The sequence below is a fragment of the Bicyclus anynana genome, chromosome 24 (assembly GCF_947172395.1).
Source record: "Bicyclus anynana chromosome 24, ilBicAnyn1.1, whole genome shotgun sequence".
NCBI classification, from domain to species: domain Eukaryota; kingdom Metazoa; phylum Arthropoda; class Insecta; order Lepidoptera; family Nymphalidae; genus Bicyclus; species Bicyclus anynana.
Window position 1 is genome coordinate 10,906,207 of NC_069106.1, and position 20,966 is coordinate 10,927,172.

At 37.6% G+C, this 20,966-nt stretch overlaps 2 protein-coding genes across 5 annotated transcripts; both read left to right on the plus strand.

Annotated features, from left to right (window-relative positions):
• The first annotated feature begins 683 nt into the window (after positions 1-683).
• LOC112054517 (cytochrome P450 4C1) lies at positions 684-11,722 on the plus strand. 4 transcript variants are annotated; one of them, XR_008252091.1, is made up of 11 exons: positions 684-819; positions 1,644-1,790; positions 2,806-2,895; positions 3,750-3,863; positions 4,572-4,757; positions 5,649-5,839; positions 6,241-6,310; positions 7,183-7,378; positions 8,574-8,729; positions 9,105-9,287; positions 10,094-10,232. XR_008252091.1 is itself a non-coding variant. In XM_052889003.1 (11 exons), exons 2-11 carry the CDS (start codon positions 1,649-1,651, stop codon positions 10,249-10,251), a joined length of 1,482 nt encoding a protein of 493 aa, XP_052744963.1. In that variant the 5' UTR covers positions 684-819; positions 1,644-1,648; the 3' UTR covers positions 10,252-11,722. The 4 variants fall into 4 exon arrangements, 3 of the variants coding, with proteins under 3 accessions (XP_052744963.1, XP_052744967.1, XP_052744966.1); XM_052889003.1 differs by having other exon boundaries at positions 8,574-8,725; positions 10,094-11,722; XM_052889007.1 differs by having other exon boundaries at positions 4,572-4,592; positions 8,574-8,725; positions 10,094-11,722.
• A 240-nt stretch (positions 11,723-11,962) lies between these two features.
• LOC112054519 (fumarylacetoacetate hydrolase domain-containing protein 2) lies at positions 11,963-18,406 on the plus strand. The gene is made up of 5 exons (XM_024094335.2): positions 11,963-12,494; positions 13,483-13,702; positions 15,319-15,483; positions 17,092-17,258; positions 18,142-18,406. The coding sequence occupies exons 1-5, from the start codon at positions 12,217-12,219 to the stop codon at positions 18,296-18,298; spliced, it is 987 nt and encodes a 328-aa protein (XP_023950103.2). The 5' UTR covers positions 11,963-12,216; the 3' UTR covers positions 18,299-18,406.
• The last annotated feature ends 2,560 nt before the right edge of the window (positions 18,407-20,966 follow it).

A 20,966-nucleotide genomic window follows, 5' to 3' on the forward strand; every position in this document is an offset into this window, starting at 1 on the left:
GGGCTTGTTCGGACTACTTTAGCAGTTTAGTCGAGTAGCGTAAAATTTAGCTGCTGAACGTGACTGAACACAAAAATTTTTGGCGTTTGGAGAAATAGATAAAAAACGCAATATGTAAATTTTTTTTCTCAAGTAACATTTTACTATTTTTTATTAAAATTGGTATTTTTCGTACAGTTATTTAGAGTACCATTGTATGAAATTAATATTGTTTAAATTAAATTTGATATGAGTCAACTACCTTATTTTGGAGTTTGGATCGTGTACATTCAACCGTCTAAGTATAAAGTGTCAGTCCATATTACGTATGGTAAAAGCAAGACATGAAGAACTTCGACGGCCTCCGTGGCGCAGTGGTATGCGCGGTGGATTTACAAAACGGAGGTCCTGGGTTCGATTCCCGGCTGGGCAGATTGATATTTTCTTGATTGGACCAGGTCTGGCTAGTGGCTAGTTACCACCCTAACGACAAAGACGTACCGCCAAGCGATTTAGCATTCCGGTACGATGCCATGCAGAAAAGGGTGTGGATTTTCATCCTCCTCCTAACAAGTTAGCCCGCATCCATATTAGACTGCATCATCACTTACCATTAGGTGAGATAGTCAAGGGCTAACTTGTAAAGAATAAAAAAAAAACTTGTAGAATGTCTGACAGTCGCAGACTCTTGGTCTATATTTAATAACAGTTCGTAAGGCAATATAACGTGAGTGTAACTTATAATCGTCAAGTTAATACAGACTCGTTCTCAGAACTGCACGACCTGCCTCTCAGCTTAATTATACTTGTGCAGATATTTTTTTCTCTAATACTAGATTGGTAAGTGATTTTCCATCGTAAGTAATTACCTATTAACGTAATCTTTACTAACAGTAGTACTGACGAGTTTGTATGTTTGAGCGAAAGCGTTAGTCTCCGCATTGACTGCCTCTGTAGCCAAGTGGCACGACGATTCTTTTTCTACGATCGTTTGCGAACAGACAAGAATTAAAAAAAACAAAATTACTTTAGAATTTAGCCTAGAATGGTGATCCTAATTTGGGAGATGGATGAAATTTTCAATCTGTTACCATCAAACTCGAGACGCATTTACTTAAATACCTACCTAGGTAAAGTGGAGAAAACAACAACGAATGGATTCACTTACGAAAGGAGTTTTTTAAACTATTATCTCCCACGTTTACCTCAATTACTCATTATTCATCTTTACAATAGTCGGAAATTATGTTACCGGGTAAAAACATCTCCCTTAATATAAAAGATTGTAGACCTTGTACATTTAATTTTCAAATAAAATAAATCATTGAATATTGTACTAAACTATTTTATTTTCTCGCAATCGTAGTGAAAAGCAGATTGAACACGTGGGGCTAAACCCATTATAAACTCGGTTTCTATTTAGGCGTTTATATTAAAAATACCTCGTATATACCTCGTGTATACCTCGTCTTTTTAGCCCCTTGTACAATCTACTATTATGCTCTTTGGAGACGATATGCTTCAGTTCAGTTCCAATGTAACCTCGTCGTAGTGTAAGCCACATAAGCTAGACTGGACTAAAGTCTAGACCAGTCCTCTTTGGACTAAACTATAGACCAAATCACCAAAGAGGGAGTTAATAGCTCTAATTCTTATTTTTGCAGGAATAATGTTCATCCTCGTTCTAGTCCTAGCGATAGTTTTGCTCCACTGGATCTTCAAGACCCGTCGTGAGCCCGGGGAGCCTCCTATTTTGCCGGGTTCTTTGCCTCTCATTGGTCATGGCTATATGCTGTTGGGGGACACTGTTTGTAAGTACCTCAGCATTACGCACATTTGAATTGCCCCTCCATATATGAGGGGTAGCGAGTTTAGACATGTAGACCCACCAACCTACACATACGACGATACAACCGACTTCAAAATCATAAAAATGTTTCGACTAAACTAAAAACCGAAAAATAACATCGTACTATTAAAGCCGTTTCTAAAAGAACCGTCCGAAAATCCTAAACCTTTATTATTTATACAGCTTGAATTTATACAACACAAATTTGGTACCCCCTTCAAACTGATCAGACGGTAGCACATACGATGTTATTTTTCGGTTTTTAGTTTAATAGAAAGCTGTGATTCCAACGAATTGATAACCTTCTCCTTTTTTGAAATCGGTTAAAAATAGATAGGTAAATTAGTTTATTATTAATGCACAACCAAATGTAGGTCACTAGGCACAGTACATATGCATGTTAAAACTAGAACAACCAGTTATTATGGTTGTAAATTTAGTTATTAGATATTATTATTCATATTCATAAGATTTATAAGTTTCTAATAAGTCATAAAATCAAGTCATAAAATAAAATCAGATAATAAACTCAAGGGTTCTAAGGACGCCTAGGTCCGAGAAGAGCCCACAACAAGTTCAGTCAGGTATTTTGTTTTTTTAGTTTAACACATTTTAGTGAATTTTCCAAGCTTTTTTATCGTATACAATCATTAACACTACAATATGATTCTTGCGTGAAATATACCTATAACCATTTGACTCCTAAATGGACGACACCGTATCCTTTACGTTACGTGACATGTAAAAAAATATAAATTAAATTAAGGGCAATAGGCGAGCACAGTATCATGCTCCGCGCGATAGAGGAATATAAAGATTTTTTAAATGCCTCACAACGGTGGATTAAAACCGCATTCCCTGACGGTCGGCTTCTTCAACGCAGACGGGCTCACCGATAAAATACTCGCGGGCAGCGAATGGATAAATAATAATTGGTTTTGATAATTACCTGAAAGTGTAAATAACATTACTTTCAGATTTTTGGCAGAAATTCAAAGAAATATCGTACACATGCTTGCAAAACGGCCACGCGTTGTACTTTCTGATAGGAACACAGAAGTTTTACGGTAAGCAAACAGTCCTTGGGCCCAAGAACTAAACATTTATTCATGACCACTAATCAACCTTTGTGTACGACTATGTGACATTCTTGGACAAAAAATTAATGCAACCCATGGAACGAACGAGCTATGCTAGGAGTATCTCTACGTGATCGAATCAGAAATGAGGAGATCCGCAAAAGAACCAAAACCACTGACATAGCTCATAGGACTGACGACAGCAAGCGAGTCGCAGGGATGTGGTATTCGAAAGTCCCTGCAAAAGGCTTATGTCCTGTAGTGGACGTCCGTCGGCTGACATGATGATGATGGTGATGAACCATGGTAGAAGGGCTTTTTCTATCTTCCAAACTTATAGGCCACATGATTGAACCACGACCTCTCAGTGATGCGTCCGGCCCCTTTAACGTTGAGCTATTGTGATTATTTTACGAGATTGTAGGTGGTCAGTTTTATTTTTGAGGATTAAATGTTATCGCCGCTTTCCAACGACTTGCGGTACGGACGGCTTCAGTGTGCTCGTGGCGTTAGAGCCGTCCACATCGCTTGTTGTGTAATTCTTTATGGGTTACTTGAGATAGGCGGGGAGAGTGACTTGAGTGGAAAAGGGGAGTGTTTGTTACCAGTCAAAGACGCCTTTAACCCTACACACAACGTTCACAAGTGCGTGACGTCACTGAAGTTCATTATCTGCCATTCTAGGGTCTTATTTTGGTTACAGTTTGATTTGTTAATTAAGTTGTCCTGACAAATGTTGTGAATCACAACTTTTGTTCGACATTAGTTTTCTTATTTTTGTAATCACTTTTGAGTCTGTTAAAATAATGAACTTTTAATTAGTTACTTTATTGATATTTTAGTATTAACAGACCCTGAGGACATATGTCTGGTGTCCAACGTATGCGTGGCCAAGGACACGGTGGTCGGCGCTCTTATCCGAAGCTTGTTGGGCTCTGGCCTGGTGTTTGCTGACGGTTTGTACTTTCCGGAACTCATGTGTTTTTGTTACTTTTTACGGCGACTCTTTCTAACTTTCTATGTCCATCCATCACACTTGTACGGTTCCGTAACATTGAAGGTATATTTTGACACTCTCAATGTAGTACGAGATTCCGCAGAAGAAATATGTACCCTTACCTGTTATTTATTAGGGATTAACAAATAATTGATGGAAAATGTTCACATTGAAATTGCAAAGGTTGCCTAGTTAAATAGCCTGTACAGGGTGTACCGTAATTAATGGATAAAACGCAAATAGTAGATACACCACCTAATTATCTAAAACTGATTTGACAATGTTATATTATTTTTTATCAAAAATCAGATCTTTAAAATATTAGTTACAGCAGCTAAATCATCAGCTGATTCAAGATAGAAAAAAATTAAAAAAATATAATTTGGTCACCCTAAAGATTTTTTCAAAACTATTCAAATTAGTTTTAGATAATTAGGTGGTGTATCTACCATTTGCTTTTGGTTTTATCTATAAATTACGAGACACTCTGTTTAAAGAAATCTTTATTTAAAGTATAATCTATCATTATTCCAATTAATAATTTCAGCTAAATCGGTTCAGCTGTTACAGAGTGAACGAGTTACAATTTAACATACCTACTCACATTCACACATAAAAATACACTTCTCCATTAGTGCGATTAAACTTTAAAGAATCCAATTTTCAGTGCCCACGTGGAAAAAACATCGTAAGTTGATAATGCCTTCCTTCAATCAGCAAATACTTGACGGATTTATACCAATTTTCAACAATCAAGCAAAAAGACTGATGAAGAAACTGGAATCGGAGGAAGACGACAAATGTTTCGATCCTACGCCATATGTAAACCAGATTATACTTGAAAGTATTTGTTGTAAGTGGATGTTACTCAAAAGCTATAAAAAATAACCTAAAGCAGAGCGACCATCTATACTAATATTATAAAGCTGAAGAGTTTGTTTGTTTGAACGCGCTACATTGCTGGGCCCAGATTTGATAAATGAATGGTTACAATGCCCAAATTACTATCATTTATTTTTTGCAATTTACGGCAGTATATTATTTAAAATACAAAGATAGAAACATAAATACCTCTTATACTCTTTGGATAGAAAACACTTTCATCCATTAAACAAATGGGTGAAGGTCAAGAAAAAAATAAGTAACTGTAAACACCACTCGTTCGCTTAATTCAGTATTTCGTATTTTAACACAATCACTAAACTTTTTAAAAATAATTTCAAGGCAACCTATTCACAATATAACTTACCATACGTACCTACTAAAGCAGAATGCCGCTGACCAATACAACGTCGGATATACCGCCATTACTAAACCGATTTTCGAAAAAATTAAATAGAACCAATCTGGAAATATCTACTTATTCTCTTTCAAACAAAAAAATAATTGACGAAGTAACAAACATAGAAAACCCGGCGAATTGAGAACCTCTTTTTTAAGGTGACAACGTCTTATAATTCGATGGAGCCGGCTGCACACTCAAAAAAAGATGACGTCATGCGTCGTTCCCTCGCTCTAGGGTTGCCAACTTTTTTTACAAGAAATAAAGTATATTCTGGTCTATGAAGATTATTAAACAGTATTTAAGAAAAACGCACATTTTCTTTTGAAAAATGCAACCATTTCATCAGTATTTTCTTATGACGTTGTCATGTTCAACTATCTTCAGTAAACAGACTTTACAGACAACCGATTTTTTTTTGAAGTAGGTTAAAAATAGGCTGTTATTCATGAATGTTTACAGTAACAACAATGGATGTTAAACTCGAAGAAGCTGATTCTGTAAAATTCTTGGAAGCATACGACCAGGCCATCTCAAATGGCATAGCGACTTACTGCAAGTTCTGGCTGCGATGTGACTTGTTATATAACATGACAGATATGAAAATAAAACAGGAAAACTGCATACGGATTGTACACGAGACGTCAGATCTGGTAAGCATTTTATCATTTACCAATTGACTAGCACTAGACACGACCAATAGCCGTACAGTTAGCTTAGAGTTAGGTCAAGGGTGTCACCAAAGGGGGATACAGTTGCCCTCCTTCTCTCCTATGATACATTACCTAGCTACATTTAACTAGCGTTTACCCCTTTACCTGGTTCTTCTATATCACCGATGTTATTGTAATCCTTTTGGCTTGTATAACTTGCTCTAATACAAGTACATACTACATTTATCTGTCTTACATAAATGTACAACTGAAAAATGTAATGTAATATGGAATACGAAATTCTTACATCGTGATGTATCAGCCAATTAAAATAAATAAAATCTTAATCTATAATTCATCCTAATGTCCACCTCTCTATCACCCAATTTTTATAATTACAGGTCTTGCAAAAGAAACGAATGAAGAATAAACGAAACCGTGCTAAAATAAATAGTGTAGACAATAATATAGGTAAGCAAACTTATTTTAAGTAATTTAACCAATAAGTATAAATATTTTAAATCGTTAACGACTAAATAAATCCCAAGGAAGGCAGGCAGGCGGCAGGTCGTAAAAACTAGTCATAAGCCGTAACTAATGGTGAAAAAGTACGGCGTATGGTGAAAAAGTACGGCATATGGTGAAAAAGTACGGCGTATGGTGAAAAAGTACGGCATATGGTGAAAAAGTACGGAGTATGGTGAAAAAGTACGGCATATGGTGAAAAAGTACGGAGTATGGTGAAAAATTCAAATTAAAAAAATTCAAAATTTTTCGTCGGCCAATCTCATGGTGAGATTAACCATATACGCAGGAGATGTTACTCGTATAGTGTAGAAGTGTGTGCACAAGCACAGATGCATTCCCTTTTCTTTCACCATAGTGTGATGAGAAGGCAGACCGACACGATCGGTGAAAGATCAGGCGCAGGACGGACGGATTTACGTGCTCTTCGAGGCATATGGGGATTCGAACCCTGGAGCTGGACCTCCTTGCCCGTAGCTGAACCAGCTAACCACGGTACCAATGAGACAGTTAAACGTTGGCGTATACGCATATACTAACTGGCATAATTGGGTTGCGTCACTTTTTAGTTTATGAAAGAAAGAAAGAAAGAAAGAAAGAAAAATATTTTTATTTGGATAAGCTTTTATATTATATTGAAAAAAAAGAATAAGAAAAGCGCACGGACTAAATAAAGGTCTCCCACTCAGCGTAATGCTGCAGCTAGCAGCGCTGGTTTTCAGTGTAAGCTTTTTAAAAGGGTGACATCTCGGTTATTATGAGACGGTATCTGGACTTTTTATTGCGTCTATGTGTGATGATATGTGTATGTTTTTCAGAAGCCGACATTAAAAAAGACACAGCGAAGTGTTTTGCTGATTTGCTTTTGGAATCTAATGTTCTTACGGAACAAGAATTACGGCACGAAGTGAACGGGATGATAATAGCCGGCAGCGACACCACATCAACTGTTCTTGTGTTTGCTTTACTTTTGATAGGGTCATATCCTGAAGTGCAGGAGAAAATTTACTCTGAGTAAGATTTCTTTTTTTTAACCTTCTTTTTTGTTTTTGGCTTGACTCATCGATGTCCTATTGAAACATGCACAATCAGCGATCAAAAAACGTCCCCACTTTATCCTGGACTGGATTTTTAAGGCAAACCATTGGCAATATATTTATCGATATTAATTACATTTAATTTGATCATCCAGTAAACATGATGATGGGTGAAGGGCGTCTGTAATCACAGGACTGCAGTAAAACTTCATTAGCCACAGGTCTAAAGCCACTATTTGTTCGTGTAACCAAGTCTGGGCGTGCAACGAGTTTTGTATATTTTTTTAATATTTTTTATATTCACATCCTCTTTGTTTAGGTCTGTACGTCTTTGTATAGCGTCTTATCTTGCTGTGGCATCGCACTGAGGTGGATACCTTTTTTACCACTGTCGTACTCTGTTGTATACCTATTCTGTCAATTATTTCTTTTATTACTTGTAATGTAGACACAAAAATGTTGCATCGATATAATGATAATTTTATAAATAAAATATTAGTCTGTGATTTTTTTTAATTAATTATTCTACAAAATACATAGTGCAACATAAACCATAGTTGATTTTACTGTGCACTGTTTTTATCAACTGCATAACAATCAAGCTTTTTAAAATTTTTGTCCGTCTGTCTGTGTCTGTGTTTGTCTGTTTGCTAATGTTTGGAACGAGTGAACGTATTTTAATGGGACGTTCACTGGAAGGCTGCTTTATATTCTGGGAAAATCAATGGTTACCGCGATATTTGTGAATTTCATACGAAGTTAACTTTTTTATAATTCAGAATAGACGTGCGCTTGACTAATAAAATCATGTAAGGTGGAAAGCATGGGGTCTAGGTTGAAACGCTCTTTCCTAAAAGATGCCATTCACTCTTGTCTTGAAGACGTACAAATCATAAGTGTTAGGAAGCAGAGAAGGGCATTCCACATTCGCTGTTCTTAATAAAAACGTCGAAGGAAACGTTTCGTGTGAGCCGACTAAACAATTATGGACCTCGACAACAAAAGGATGTCAATGTTCACAGCGTCTGGTTGGTCTTTGGTAGAATGGAGATGGAGGGAAAAACGAAATAAAACGGTTTATATTTCTATCTCAATAACTTTGATAAGGACTACAAGAAACCGTACAACTTAAAAGCCAATCTTTCTCCAAGATTTACAATATTTAATTTCAGATTAACTGAAGTGTTCGAGGGATCAAATAGGGATGTCCAAAAGCAAGACTTATCGCGGCTTGAGTATCTGGAAGCTGCAATAAAGGAGACTTTACGGTACTACGTCATGGCACCGTTCGTCATAAGGCATATAGACAAAGAAATTAAATTAAGTAAGTAAGTTTTCGATTAATTTCGATGAAAATTATATTCCTTTTGTATGAACTTCCAAACAACAAGGATCAACTACGCGACTCGCTGAGCTATGTCGCTGACTTGAATATCGAATCAGATACAAGATGATCCGCAGAAGAGCTAATCTTCTGCGGATCATCTCGTATCTGATTAGATCACGCTTAGATACTCCAAGTAAAATTCGATCTATTACCCGCAGAGTGAGGCACATATTTAGCGAGCAAGTCTCAGATCCATAAGTCATCACTGGCAACATGCACTGTTTGGAGATTTTCGTCTTTCTAAACTTTAGAACTTTTACTCAGGAAATCTAAAGTTATGAGTCGAAATTTAGGTAATAATCGTGTTTGTCCACAGAGTCCTGTACCCTCAAGCCAGGCAACAACTGCTTCTTTTCTCTGTACGGCGTCCACCGACATCCCATGTGGGGTGACGATGTTGAGGAGTTCAAACCACAGCGCTGGCTCGACAGTCCATCACGTCTGCCGGCCAATGCAAACGCATTCATGGCATTCAGTGTGGGGAAAAGGAATTGTATAGGTAACTGTCTAATTAGTCAATGCTTAGCCTGTCGGATCACGATTTTCCTGATATTGGTACCTATTGAGTTTTTCTTTCGTATGAAATTTTTAGTAAAGCTTGCACAGGTGCACTCTTTATTCCCTCACTCTCAGAGTCCGACACTGACACTGAGCAAGTACCTAATCATCAGGCGTAGGACCGGCTACACGTGCTCTCCGAAGCACGGGGTGTACCAACACCGCCTACTTCCCAGCTCCAGGCTGCTTTTAAGATTTTTCTTTGAAGAAACAACCAATTATCTTTTATTATAGTCAATCTCAAATATTGTCAGCAATCAGTATGGCTAAACCGCTATATCGATTTTTATGAATTTTGTTTTATAGATATTTTCTTTTTTGAAAAACAGAAATTCACTTGATTTGTCTATTAGTCTACTCATCTATACTAATATTATTGATGCGAAAGTAAGTCTGTCTGTCCTTTTCGCAGTTAAACCACTGAACCGATTTGGATGAAAGGTAAGGTATAGGCAAAGATATGTTATTTGCCTACAAAATCACAGCAAAAAGTGATCCGAATTTAGCGCACACATGTACAATTTCGTATTTACTTACATTATACATTTAAGTATACTTAAGTAGTTTTTACATTTCCTCAACAAACAACTCGACATTGTAGACAATATTTAGATATTATTTGTTTAGATGTCTTTCGTTTAAGCGACTAAATTATGCACATTTTTTGTCCCTCAGTTTTGATGCGATAGTGTCATCTCTAGTATAAAATATCATTGGCGGAGATAACACAAAAATCCTTCTTTACAGGCAGAGCGTATGCTATGATGACTATGAAGATACTACTGTCCCACATCTTCAGACAGTACAGAGTACTCGCCGACCATTCCAACATGAAAGTGAAACTCAATGTTATAATCAAACCTTGTTCTGGACATTTAATATCTTTAGAAAAAAGAAATATGTAGTGTTAATATTTACTAATTAGTACTTATGGAGAGCTGTGATAGCCCTGTGAATATGACCTCTGCCTTCGATTTGGAGGACGTAGGTTCGAATCAGGTCAGAGACTTACACCTCTAACTTTTGAGTTATGTGCAATTTAAGAAATTAAATATCACGTGTCTCAAACGGTGAAGGAAAAGCGTCGTGAGGAAACCTGCATACCAGACAATTTTTTTATCTCTCTGCTTGTGTGAAGTCTGCCAATCCGCATTTGGCCAGCGTAGTAGACTAAGGCCTAACCCCTGTTATTCTGAGAGGAGACTCGGGCTAAACAGCGATACGAATAGGGGTTGTCAACAATGATATTTTTATACTATAGATCGGTTACGTCCCTACAAAATCACCGCAAAAAGTGATCCGAATAACAACACTGAGCGCACATTTTGTCTTTAATTCCATTATATATTTATGTGTATATAGTTTTTACACTTCCTGAACACACAACTCGACATTGTGGACGATATTTAGGTATTATTTGTTTAATTATCGGTCATTGTTGACCACAATTAACATTGAGTTGACTATCTTTTGAGCGTCTCAGTTTTCATGCACTAGTAACACATCTAACAGTATTTAACATCATTGGGTAGTCATTGATGATGATGATGATATAAGGAGGATACAATTTATTTATCCTAGAATACAGAGCTGAGAGATATATGGTTATATAATTGAAGCGCGGAGCGCCTGCCTCGAATACTATAGCAAAAACTACTGTATGCCTTATGTCATTTGCTTTTTACAATCGTGTTTTTTAATTAATTATTAACTTGATTCAAATAGCTTATTTATCTGTACTTAGCAATATAATATTTAGAAATATTTAAATAAAAAATATAAAATAAATTCTGTTTAATAGGTATCTGTTTTTGAACGTAAATCATCTTTACGTACTTGTCTTAAAAAATAAATTAATAATAATTCAGCAATCCACCAACAGCTTGCTCTTCAATATGGCCTTATCGATTCTGAGATGCCTTAAAGTTGGGATCCCAAAGAGCTGGAATGGCGACCCCGCATCGGAAAGCGCAGTGTTGATCGACCCCCTACTAGGTGGACCGAGGACATCAAGCGGGTTGCAGGGAGTCATGTAAGAGGCCTATGTCCAGCAGTGGACGTCTATCGGCTGATAAGGTAAGGAATGTTGAGTCAACTATTAATGTTCCGATAGCTGTTTCAGTCAATGGTCATAAAACGAAAAACTGTTGGATCAAGAGTCGGACACAGAAAGCAGTGATTCTTGAGACGGTGCGTATTGTAAGGAGGTTCCTCAATCTGGAGCCCTGACCACCGGTTGCTTGAGCACTCAAATGTCCCGCAGCGGGAGGGTTAAATTTTTTTTATAAGTTTTTAATAGTGTTTTGTATATTTTGTACGTCCATCATTGTTAAAAATTTAAAATAAAAGGAGAAATAAATAAATGAGAGAAAATTATATTTGTTATCTGTTTTCGAACGTCTAAGTTCATCTTTACATTATCATTAGCTACAAAATAAAAATGATGCAAGTAACACTTTGAACCAACTTATTATAGCTTTAAATTTTATCAATTCTTTTATATTAATACATACTTTATTTTCAATATTTTATGAGCTATAATTGCATAAATACCGATGATACCGTATTGGTCATTATTATTTGCCCGCATAACTGTCAACTGTCAATGTCAGTCTTATCAGCCGATCAGCCGGTCAAAGATCAACAAATAAAAATAACATCTCTATTTTAACCAACTTTTGCAATGTTAAATACCTTAAAATAAAGTCTACAAAGCGCAATAATAAATATTAAAACGCCACAAAAGTATCTGTTGCTTTTGTAGTGAAAAAATACTGTTTTCACTGCTTGCGACCGTCCTATTCTAATCGTGTTACGTTACGTAATAGTGTTGTTTATTCGACTCTATCTGTGACGAATACCACTTCACAATGAACACTACAATCGCGGGTTGCCGCGCGATAACTCATATAAATACTCGTTTCCTCGTTAAAAAAGTTATTAATCCAACAATTGTCGGTCGAAACTTTTGTGTGAGTGCCTCCAGAAACATGAAGCTTGTCCAGTTCGTTTATAAGAATAATCCCAGCGAAATTCGCGCTGGAATACTCAAGGGCGACAGTGTGGTTGACATAAACAAGGCAGATAGTAACTTACCCAGCACAGTTTTGGAGATTTTGAGAAATGGTGACATTGAGAAAGTGAAAAGGTAAGTCTTTTTGTTACTTGGATTGGCTTTCATCTACAGATAAGTGAATTATTTTGTAAGATTCATGTAGACAGTGTTTTTTTATAGTAGCAAATGCCTGCAAATTTGTTCACATTAAATTTAGTTTTACACAAATGCTTTTTTTTTTATTTTTTTACACGTTGACTACAATCTCACCTAATGATAATTGATGAAACAATCTAAGATGGAAGAGGACTAACTTGTTAAGAGCAGGATGAATATCCACATCCCTTTTGATCACTTGTACCCGTGGTACATCTTTGCCGGTAGTGGTAACTAGCCACAACTGAAGCCTCCCACCAGCCAAATGCTGGAACTGTGGAGTTTTTTGTTGCTCAATATCTCTATCTTCCAGTGAGAATCCCATTTTTATGCTAAATTGATTAAGTCACGTGTGACACTCACAAATAATGTGGCTTTCAATTGGTTTTTTTAATATGAACAGTAGATTTAGATCTTATTACCATTTACAACCTCATAAACTGAGTATTACTAAGTAGATTATTTAAAATATGTTATTTAAATCTAATAGCTTATTGATTGAGTGGTGTAGCAAGCCTTGGAGGGCCCTGTACCAAAATTAGTCAGGAGGCCCAAATAAAGGGTAAAAATGTCTCATAAAAGAAAACCTATTTAGGATTTTTTCATGTTTTTGGCATACGCTTAACCCAGGAAAAAAGATTTCTCTTCGTCTATTGACATTTCTGAAGTGAAACTCTTTAAGCAGCTTTTTTCCAGGAAACATGAGATTCAATGGGATTACTTTTTACTTATGTTTGCATTCAAACATAAGGGGCCCTTGTAGTCTGGGGGCCCCATATCTTTGATACGGCTGATACGCCAGCAGTAGCTACGCCCCTGACCATTAGCCAGTTATTCTGTGAGGAGACTTGTGCTCAACAGTGAGCCAGGTTGATGATGATGATGATGATGATGATGCTAAGTTTGAGATTATTACTTGTTACAGATTACAATCATCCCCTGCAGGGCTAGTACCTCTGACGTCAATAGAGCTAGCGGCGCCCGTGCACGGCATCGACAAGGTGCTGTGTGTAGGTCTGAACTACAAGGATCACTGTGAGGAGCAGAAGCTGACTCCTCCAGAGGTGCCCATGATCTTCAGCAAGTTCTCCAGCACCATTGTCGGACCCAAGGATGCTGTTCGATTGAGGACACAAGTGACTGATGTAAGTTAATATCAACTTTTGCTCAAATATCTGTAGTACACTTTATAAAAAAAAAAATTCGCCATATCTATCTATACTTATAATAAAACTGTAACAGATCAAATTCTGTACATTGAAAATATTTTGAACATTTTAGTTGGAGGACATTATATAATTCATACTAGAGCCAAAAACAAATTATATTTTTCGTCTGTCTTGTATTTAATTTTGACCAGGCATCGTGCTGAAGCTACTGAATAAATTTGAATTAAACTTTGCACAATTTGAGATCATAATATGTAGAATGTTATAGGATACTTCTAGTTGCGAAAATTAAATCAGATATGGAAAGTCCTTAATTTTTCAAGTTACATTTGTTAAAATTGGTATGCGTACTACAAAAAAAATACTAATAGTAATGTCATTCAAGGTTTTCAAAATTCTATCCCTCTTTGGTTGAAGCTTTTTTAATTTAAATTGTTCATGTTTTGAATTATAGTTTAGTAAGTAAGAAATTAAATATCATGAAACCCAAGGGAACCAATTCCAGAGGGTGTGTGTTCGAATGTAGTCCAGGGCATGCACCTCCAACTTTTCAGTTCTGTTCATTTTAAGAAATTAAATATCACGTGTCTTAAACGGTGAAGGAAAACATCGTGAAGAAACCTGCATACCTGAGAATTTTCTTAATTCTCTGCGTGTGTGAAGTCTGCCAATCCGCATTGGGCCCGCGTGATGGCTGAGAGGAGAGTCAAACTCAGCAGTGAGCCGAATATGGGTTGATAAAGAAGTAAAACGATTAGTGGATTATTTATTATGCATGCGAAAATATAAATATAAAGGGGTGAATTAGGGGTTGAAAGTTTACATCGATTTCCACGCAGGCGAAGTCGCGGGCGTCCGCTAGTCTTTTAAATATGACCAATATTCTCATTCACCTTCAGCTAGTCGAGAAACTCTAGGATTTTATAATTTCTCAGGAACCAGCCATGGCTAGCTTCCATCCTTCTGGCAAAGATGTACTGCCGACCGATTTAGCGTTCCGGTACTATGCCGCGTAGAAACTGTCAGAGCTACAGGTAGAATGAACTCGTAGCTCTTCCAAGTTAGCCATCCTTCCATCTTAGACTGCATCTTCAGATCAAGGACTAACTTGTCATAGAATTTAAATTGTACTAATATTATAAAAAAAAATATTATAAATATCTCTGTTTTCATGGCTAAACCGCCTAACCGATTTGAATGAATTTTGGTATAATGATAAATGGGATCTAGGAACAGACCGTTCCGAAAATAAAAATAGAAGAGGTTGAAAGTTTGCATGGCGAGTCCTTTACATTCAAAATAATTGTATGAAGTCGCTGGCGTGCTCTAGTTGCGGAATAACAAATCGCAACCTCGATGTAGGCAGTATCTATACTCTATACTAACAGGTATATAAAGCTGAAGAGTTTGTTTGGTTGAACTATTGGTCCGATTTGAAAAATTATTTCAGGGTTAGATAGTCTATTTATCGAGGAAGGCTATAGACTATTATTTATATATAATTATCCCCGTATATATACGGGAACGGGAACCATGCTCGCGGCGTCAGCTAGAAATTCATAATTTCGTAAATATATTGTTTGCGTTTACAGAAAGTGGACTGGGAAGTGGAATTAACAGTCGTAATAGGGAAGCAAGCCAGCGACGTGAAAGCGGCCGACGCGTTCCACTACGTCGCGGGCTACACCGTCGCGCAAGACATCAGCGCGCGCAACTGGCAGAAGGCTAAGAATGGCGGACAGTTCTTACTGGGCAAGGTTAATAACTATTTTATTCAAGCTATTGACAAAACAGCTCCATCGATACAAGTGTGTGCCTGTGTGGTTTTGACTCAAGAGGTCCTGTAAGCCTGTGGAGGACGTCCACTGTAGAACATAGGCATTTTATATGGACTCCCAAACATCACGATCCTGACCCGCCTGTATCCAGCGAATACCTGCAACTAGCTTGATGTCGTCCGTCCACTTGGTGGGGGTCACCCTGTAACCCCAACGTCCATCGGCTCTTCGAACTATGTTGCTCAGCTTCGCAACTCGCTGAGCTATGTCGGAGACTGCGGATCATCTCATTTTGAACTATATCTAGTGAAGAGAAATAGCAAATTGTCAACCAATAACGACGCAACCGGAAACATACGAGTAGCTCTCTAGAGTTGCGCTGGGACATAGGAATTGGACAACTCCGTAGCCATTGGTCGAAATTTGTTCATTTGTCTTCACGCTAGGTCTCGAATCCTGGGTTTCAGGCATTGAGATGCACGTCAGATTAAGAAAAAGTAGGTGAGTTGATAGCTAAAAACTGCACATTTCGAAAATCTGACGATTTGAGGATAACGTAATGGAATGGGAGGTTTTTAAAGTTACAAAATTAAACCCTTATATTTTAGTTCTCGAGATACGATGCGATTAATTTTTTACTTATTTTGAAGAGATTGTAGGTAGACTATCTGTTGCATTTGCATGCACTATGTTTTATTATCGACCCATCTGATATTGGTGACATTATCTAGTTAAATAAGTACCTTATCTGATGAAACAGATGTGATACAATTTATCATAAGCACTTAGAAACAGTCATGTACTTATTCGATAAATCCTACAAATATTACAAACGCGAAAGTTCTTATGGTTGGGACGTTTTACTCTTCACACTCTTTCACACAAAAACTACTAAATGATTTTGGCTGAATTTTGGAATCGTCATCATCATCATCATATCAGCCGTTGGACGTCCACTGCAGGACATAGGCCTTTTGTAGGGACTTCCAAACATCACGATACTGAGCCACCTGCATCCAGCGAATCCCTGCGACTCGCCTGATGTCGTCAGTCCACCTGGTGGGGGGTCGGCCAACACTGCGCTTACTAGTGCGGGGTCGCCATTCCAGCACTTTGGGACCCCAACGTCCATCGGCTCTTCGAACTATGTGCCCCGCCCATTGCCACTTCAGCTTCGCAACTCGTTGAGCTATGTCGGTGACTTTGGTGCTTCTGCGGATCTCCTCATTTCTGATTCGATCACGCAGAGATACTCCTAACATAGCCCTTTTGGAATGGATGGAGGTAATGATTGACCTTTTAACTCTGTATTCAGCCAAATCTAATTGTTCAGGTGGCCCAAGAGCTGGCGTTTATTGGGCCCAAAGGTTAAGTTTTGCCACCCATAGAAGTTAGAACACTATAGCTATACTATATATACTATAACTATACTATACTATATATATATAGGGCTTTTTATCCCAGAAAAATCTACGTTTTTCATCTTTAAGCCCTGTATTCATTCCGTGTTTTTCTCTCTTTCCATGTCTGCCACACGATGGACTCTCTCTCCTATAGAATGCTAAAAAAATCGTCTCTGTTTTTTAGTCTATGGACACGTTCTGTCCCATCGGGCCGTGCATCGCCACGAGCGACGAGGTCGGCGACCCGCAGAACTTGGACATCACGTGCAGCGTCAACGGAGTGCTGAAGCAGAGCAGCAAGACTGATCAACTCGTTCACAAGATCCCCGACATCATTGAGAGATTGACTTCGTATGTATATTTAGTCTATGTACACCTTCCTAGGGTGGGCAACGGGAAGCGACATCTTTTCGTTCGAAATTCCTCGTGCTTGAAGACAAAAGTCTTCGCACAGTGCGTGTTGCCAGTGATCACCTACGGATCCGAGACTTGGTCGCTAACTAACGGCCTTATTAGAAGGCTGAAAGTCTCAGCGGGCGATGGAGCGAGCTATGTTTGGAGTTTCTCTGCGTGATCGAATCAGAAATGAATCCGAGATGAGATCCGCAGACGAATCAAAGTCACTGACATAGCTCAGCGAAGGAAAAAGATCAACTGCAGCTCAACCTGCCTTCCGAACCGGTGGTAGAATCTTTACAAATAGTCAACTGACGTGTCAAAAGTGCTTGTAAACTGAGCCTATTTGAAATAAATGAATTTTGATTTTTTTTTTCGACTCGCGAAGCTGAAATGGCAATTGGCAGGTCATATAGTTCGAAGAACCGATGGACGATGGAGTCCCAAGGTGCTGGAATGGCGACCCCGCACCGGAAAGCGCAGTGTTGATCGACCCCCCACTAGGTGGACCGAAGACACAAGCGGGTTGCAGGGAGCCGCTGGATGCTGGCTCGAGACCGTTTTGTTTGGAAGTCCATACAAGAGGTCTATGTCCAGCTGTAGACGTCCATCGGCTGATAATGATGATGATAATGATTATGACACCTTCATATGAGACGTGATAGTGTAATGGATATGACCTGTCTTCGATTCAGAGGGCGTAGGATCGAATGCGGGGCTGGACTACCACATTCCTCGTTCGTTGATGTTAATTCTTAGTTGCTAATTGACCAGAGTTAGTGAATAAGCGTGATGGTGGCCTTTTCCTTCAACAAAACAATTATTTATATTGCTGCAGAGTGATGACTCTGTTGCCGGGAGACATAATCCTCACGGGCACTCCGGGAGGGGTGGGCATGTACCGCGACCCCCCCGAGTACCTCCGCCCCGGTGACGTCATCCGCAGCCAGATACAGAACATTGGCGTGCTGGAGACGAGAGTGGAGGCGTTCTAGAACACAGTAAGAGTCGGTATCAATTGTATCATGTCTGCGAATAATAAAATGTACATAAATGTATAATTCTGATTATGAAAATAAGAAATACAAGTATATATCACTGTTTATGAAATATTTTATTTATTGACGTGAATTCGTTTCAACTAATAGGGATGATGACTGTTTTTTTAAATTGTATATAAATTAGAAGTATGCTAATAGCAAAGCAATTTTGTAAAAGTAATAGGGTATCTGCGATCATTACTTTCGAAGCTACAGGGATTTAAAAGGTCAGATTTGCGGCGCAGCCGCGGATCCCTTAAAAACGCCCCATACAAAATGGTACGATTTAAACTGTAACTATGAATTTTCATCTAATTACGATAAAACATTATTAATAAATTTAGAAATGTTATAATCTTATTTATTTTGCAAATATCCAGTCAATCTTTGCTTTCTATGTATAAATTAGTTAACATTGACCTTATTTACCCGAATGTATCATAAAAATCAATATATTCAAACCCAGTCATCATCCCCATTGCTTTTTTAATGCTTAAAGGCTTTGGGTTCCGTTTACAACCTGTACCGAAAAAAGGAAGCCGCGCTGAGTTACAGGCCAATGGCAATCACAGCCATACTTGTATAAGTTTTCCTCTTCCTTTGTACTGCAAAGATGTGGAATGTTCTTCTAGCAACTGTTTTCCCCACCATCTCCAATGTAGACATCTTCAAGTCTAAAGTGAACAGGCATCTTCTAGCGCGTTCCATCATAAGCTGCATCATCGCTTAGGTGTGATGGTGTGATTGCAGCTAACAGTACGAGATCCGGCATAACAAATATATACCCTCATCTGTTATTTAATTGGGATAACATATAAATTATATGATATATTATAAGAAATAAATATTCACATTGACACATTATTGACACATAATAATCAGTTAGTGCTAAATGCTGACAAGTCAAAGTTCATGTTACTTGGCTCTCGTCAGGCAGTCGCAAAGGTATCGCCAAACCTCTCTGCTATATGTATTAAAGATGAAGTGCTGCAGCGTATTAATGAGGCTAGAAATTTAGGGGTACTGATAGATACTGAATTGCGTTTTGAAGGTTATATCTTGGAAACAGTGCGCAGTTGTTTTTATAGATTAAGAACTTTATACCGTGTACGGAATTATATGAGTGTAGATGTGCGTGTTGGGATATGTGAGTCTTTAATACTCTCAAAATTAAACTACGCTGATGCTTTGTATGGGCCACGACTGCTCGTTCGCACTCAACGGCTAATACAACGCATCCAAAATGCATGTGCCCGGTTCTGCTTTCACATTCCCCCCAGAACGCATGTTACGCCGTTTATTAACGAAGCTAAACTGCTCAATATGAAAGCGAGACGGAATCTTCACCTTGCTACACTTCTATTTGGAGTATTGAAGTCTCAGCAGCCTGCTTACTTATTTGATAAGCTAGAGTGGAACAAAACATCCTTGACAAGATCAAATCGAGTCTGGACCCTTAAAGTGCCGCAACATTTCAGAGCTGCCTTTCGAGGAAGCTTTAAATTCGCGGCAACAAAGTGCTGGAATGATTTGCCTCCTCCTCTTCGTAATTTAAAAATATCCAAGACCACTTTTAAAACCAAAATTCGAAAACATTATCTTTTAATTCAAAACATATAAGTAATGGGTCCTTTGTTTTGTTTAATTTATTATAATATTTATTTACCAAATTATTATGTTATCATTTATTTATTGTATTATTATTTATAATTGGCTTATTTTTACCACTTGTTTCTACTAGTAATATTTTTGTATTTAATTTACGTATCTGTCTTCTTTTAATATTTGTCGATGTTTGCTAGAGGCGCTCCGCACGTCTCGATACCGTCCAAACGTCACCTTAATGGCTCCACGGAAGATCAGCGCGGTATCCTTACGGATACTGCAATATGCTGAGTGGTGACCCTTTTAGGATCACATCATGCAAGTTGCAATGTATTTTAATTTATTGTTTTTTTTTCTCTCTTTTCTTTGTATGATGTGTATTCTAAATAAACTTTTCTTTCTTTCTTTCTTTCTTTCTTTCATTGCACATGGGTTGCCTATACTATGGCTTCTCTTCATGAGTACTGTTTACCAACAAACAAATTAAAATGAGGGTATAAATCACTAGTCATTTTACACCTAATAGTAATTATAAATTAATGAAAATAAATTTGATTAATAAGCTTAGAACAATTAGATATGGTTGATATATTTTATATCACATGTTATAAACAAGCCATACATAATTTAAAATAAATAAGTTATGAAATGCGTACGTTTTCTACTTTCATTTTTAATTTCTTTCTTGATAAACAGTAGTCGTCAAGATAGGCTGTAGTATAGTATTAAATGATTATATACCCAATATAATTGAAAAAAATAAAGGTTGCCTGCTTTTACACTGCAACTGGGGTTGCCAGATATAAACAATTAAATAATGTTATTTATACACCCTCATCAGTTATTTAGTCATCTAATACGTCAAATGAAAGCTCATTATATGCTTAGTTTAACTGTATATTTGTTTGCGTTTGATCTAGTTTTTGTGTGAAAAACCTATTTGCACCGTGTCATACATTATCTATCATTTGTTTCATAGCACTAATGAATAACAGATGAGGATGTATATTTGTATTGC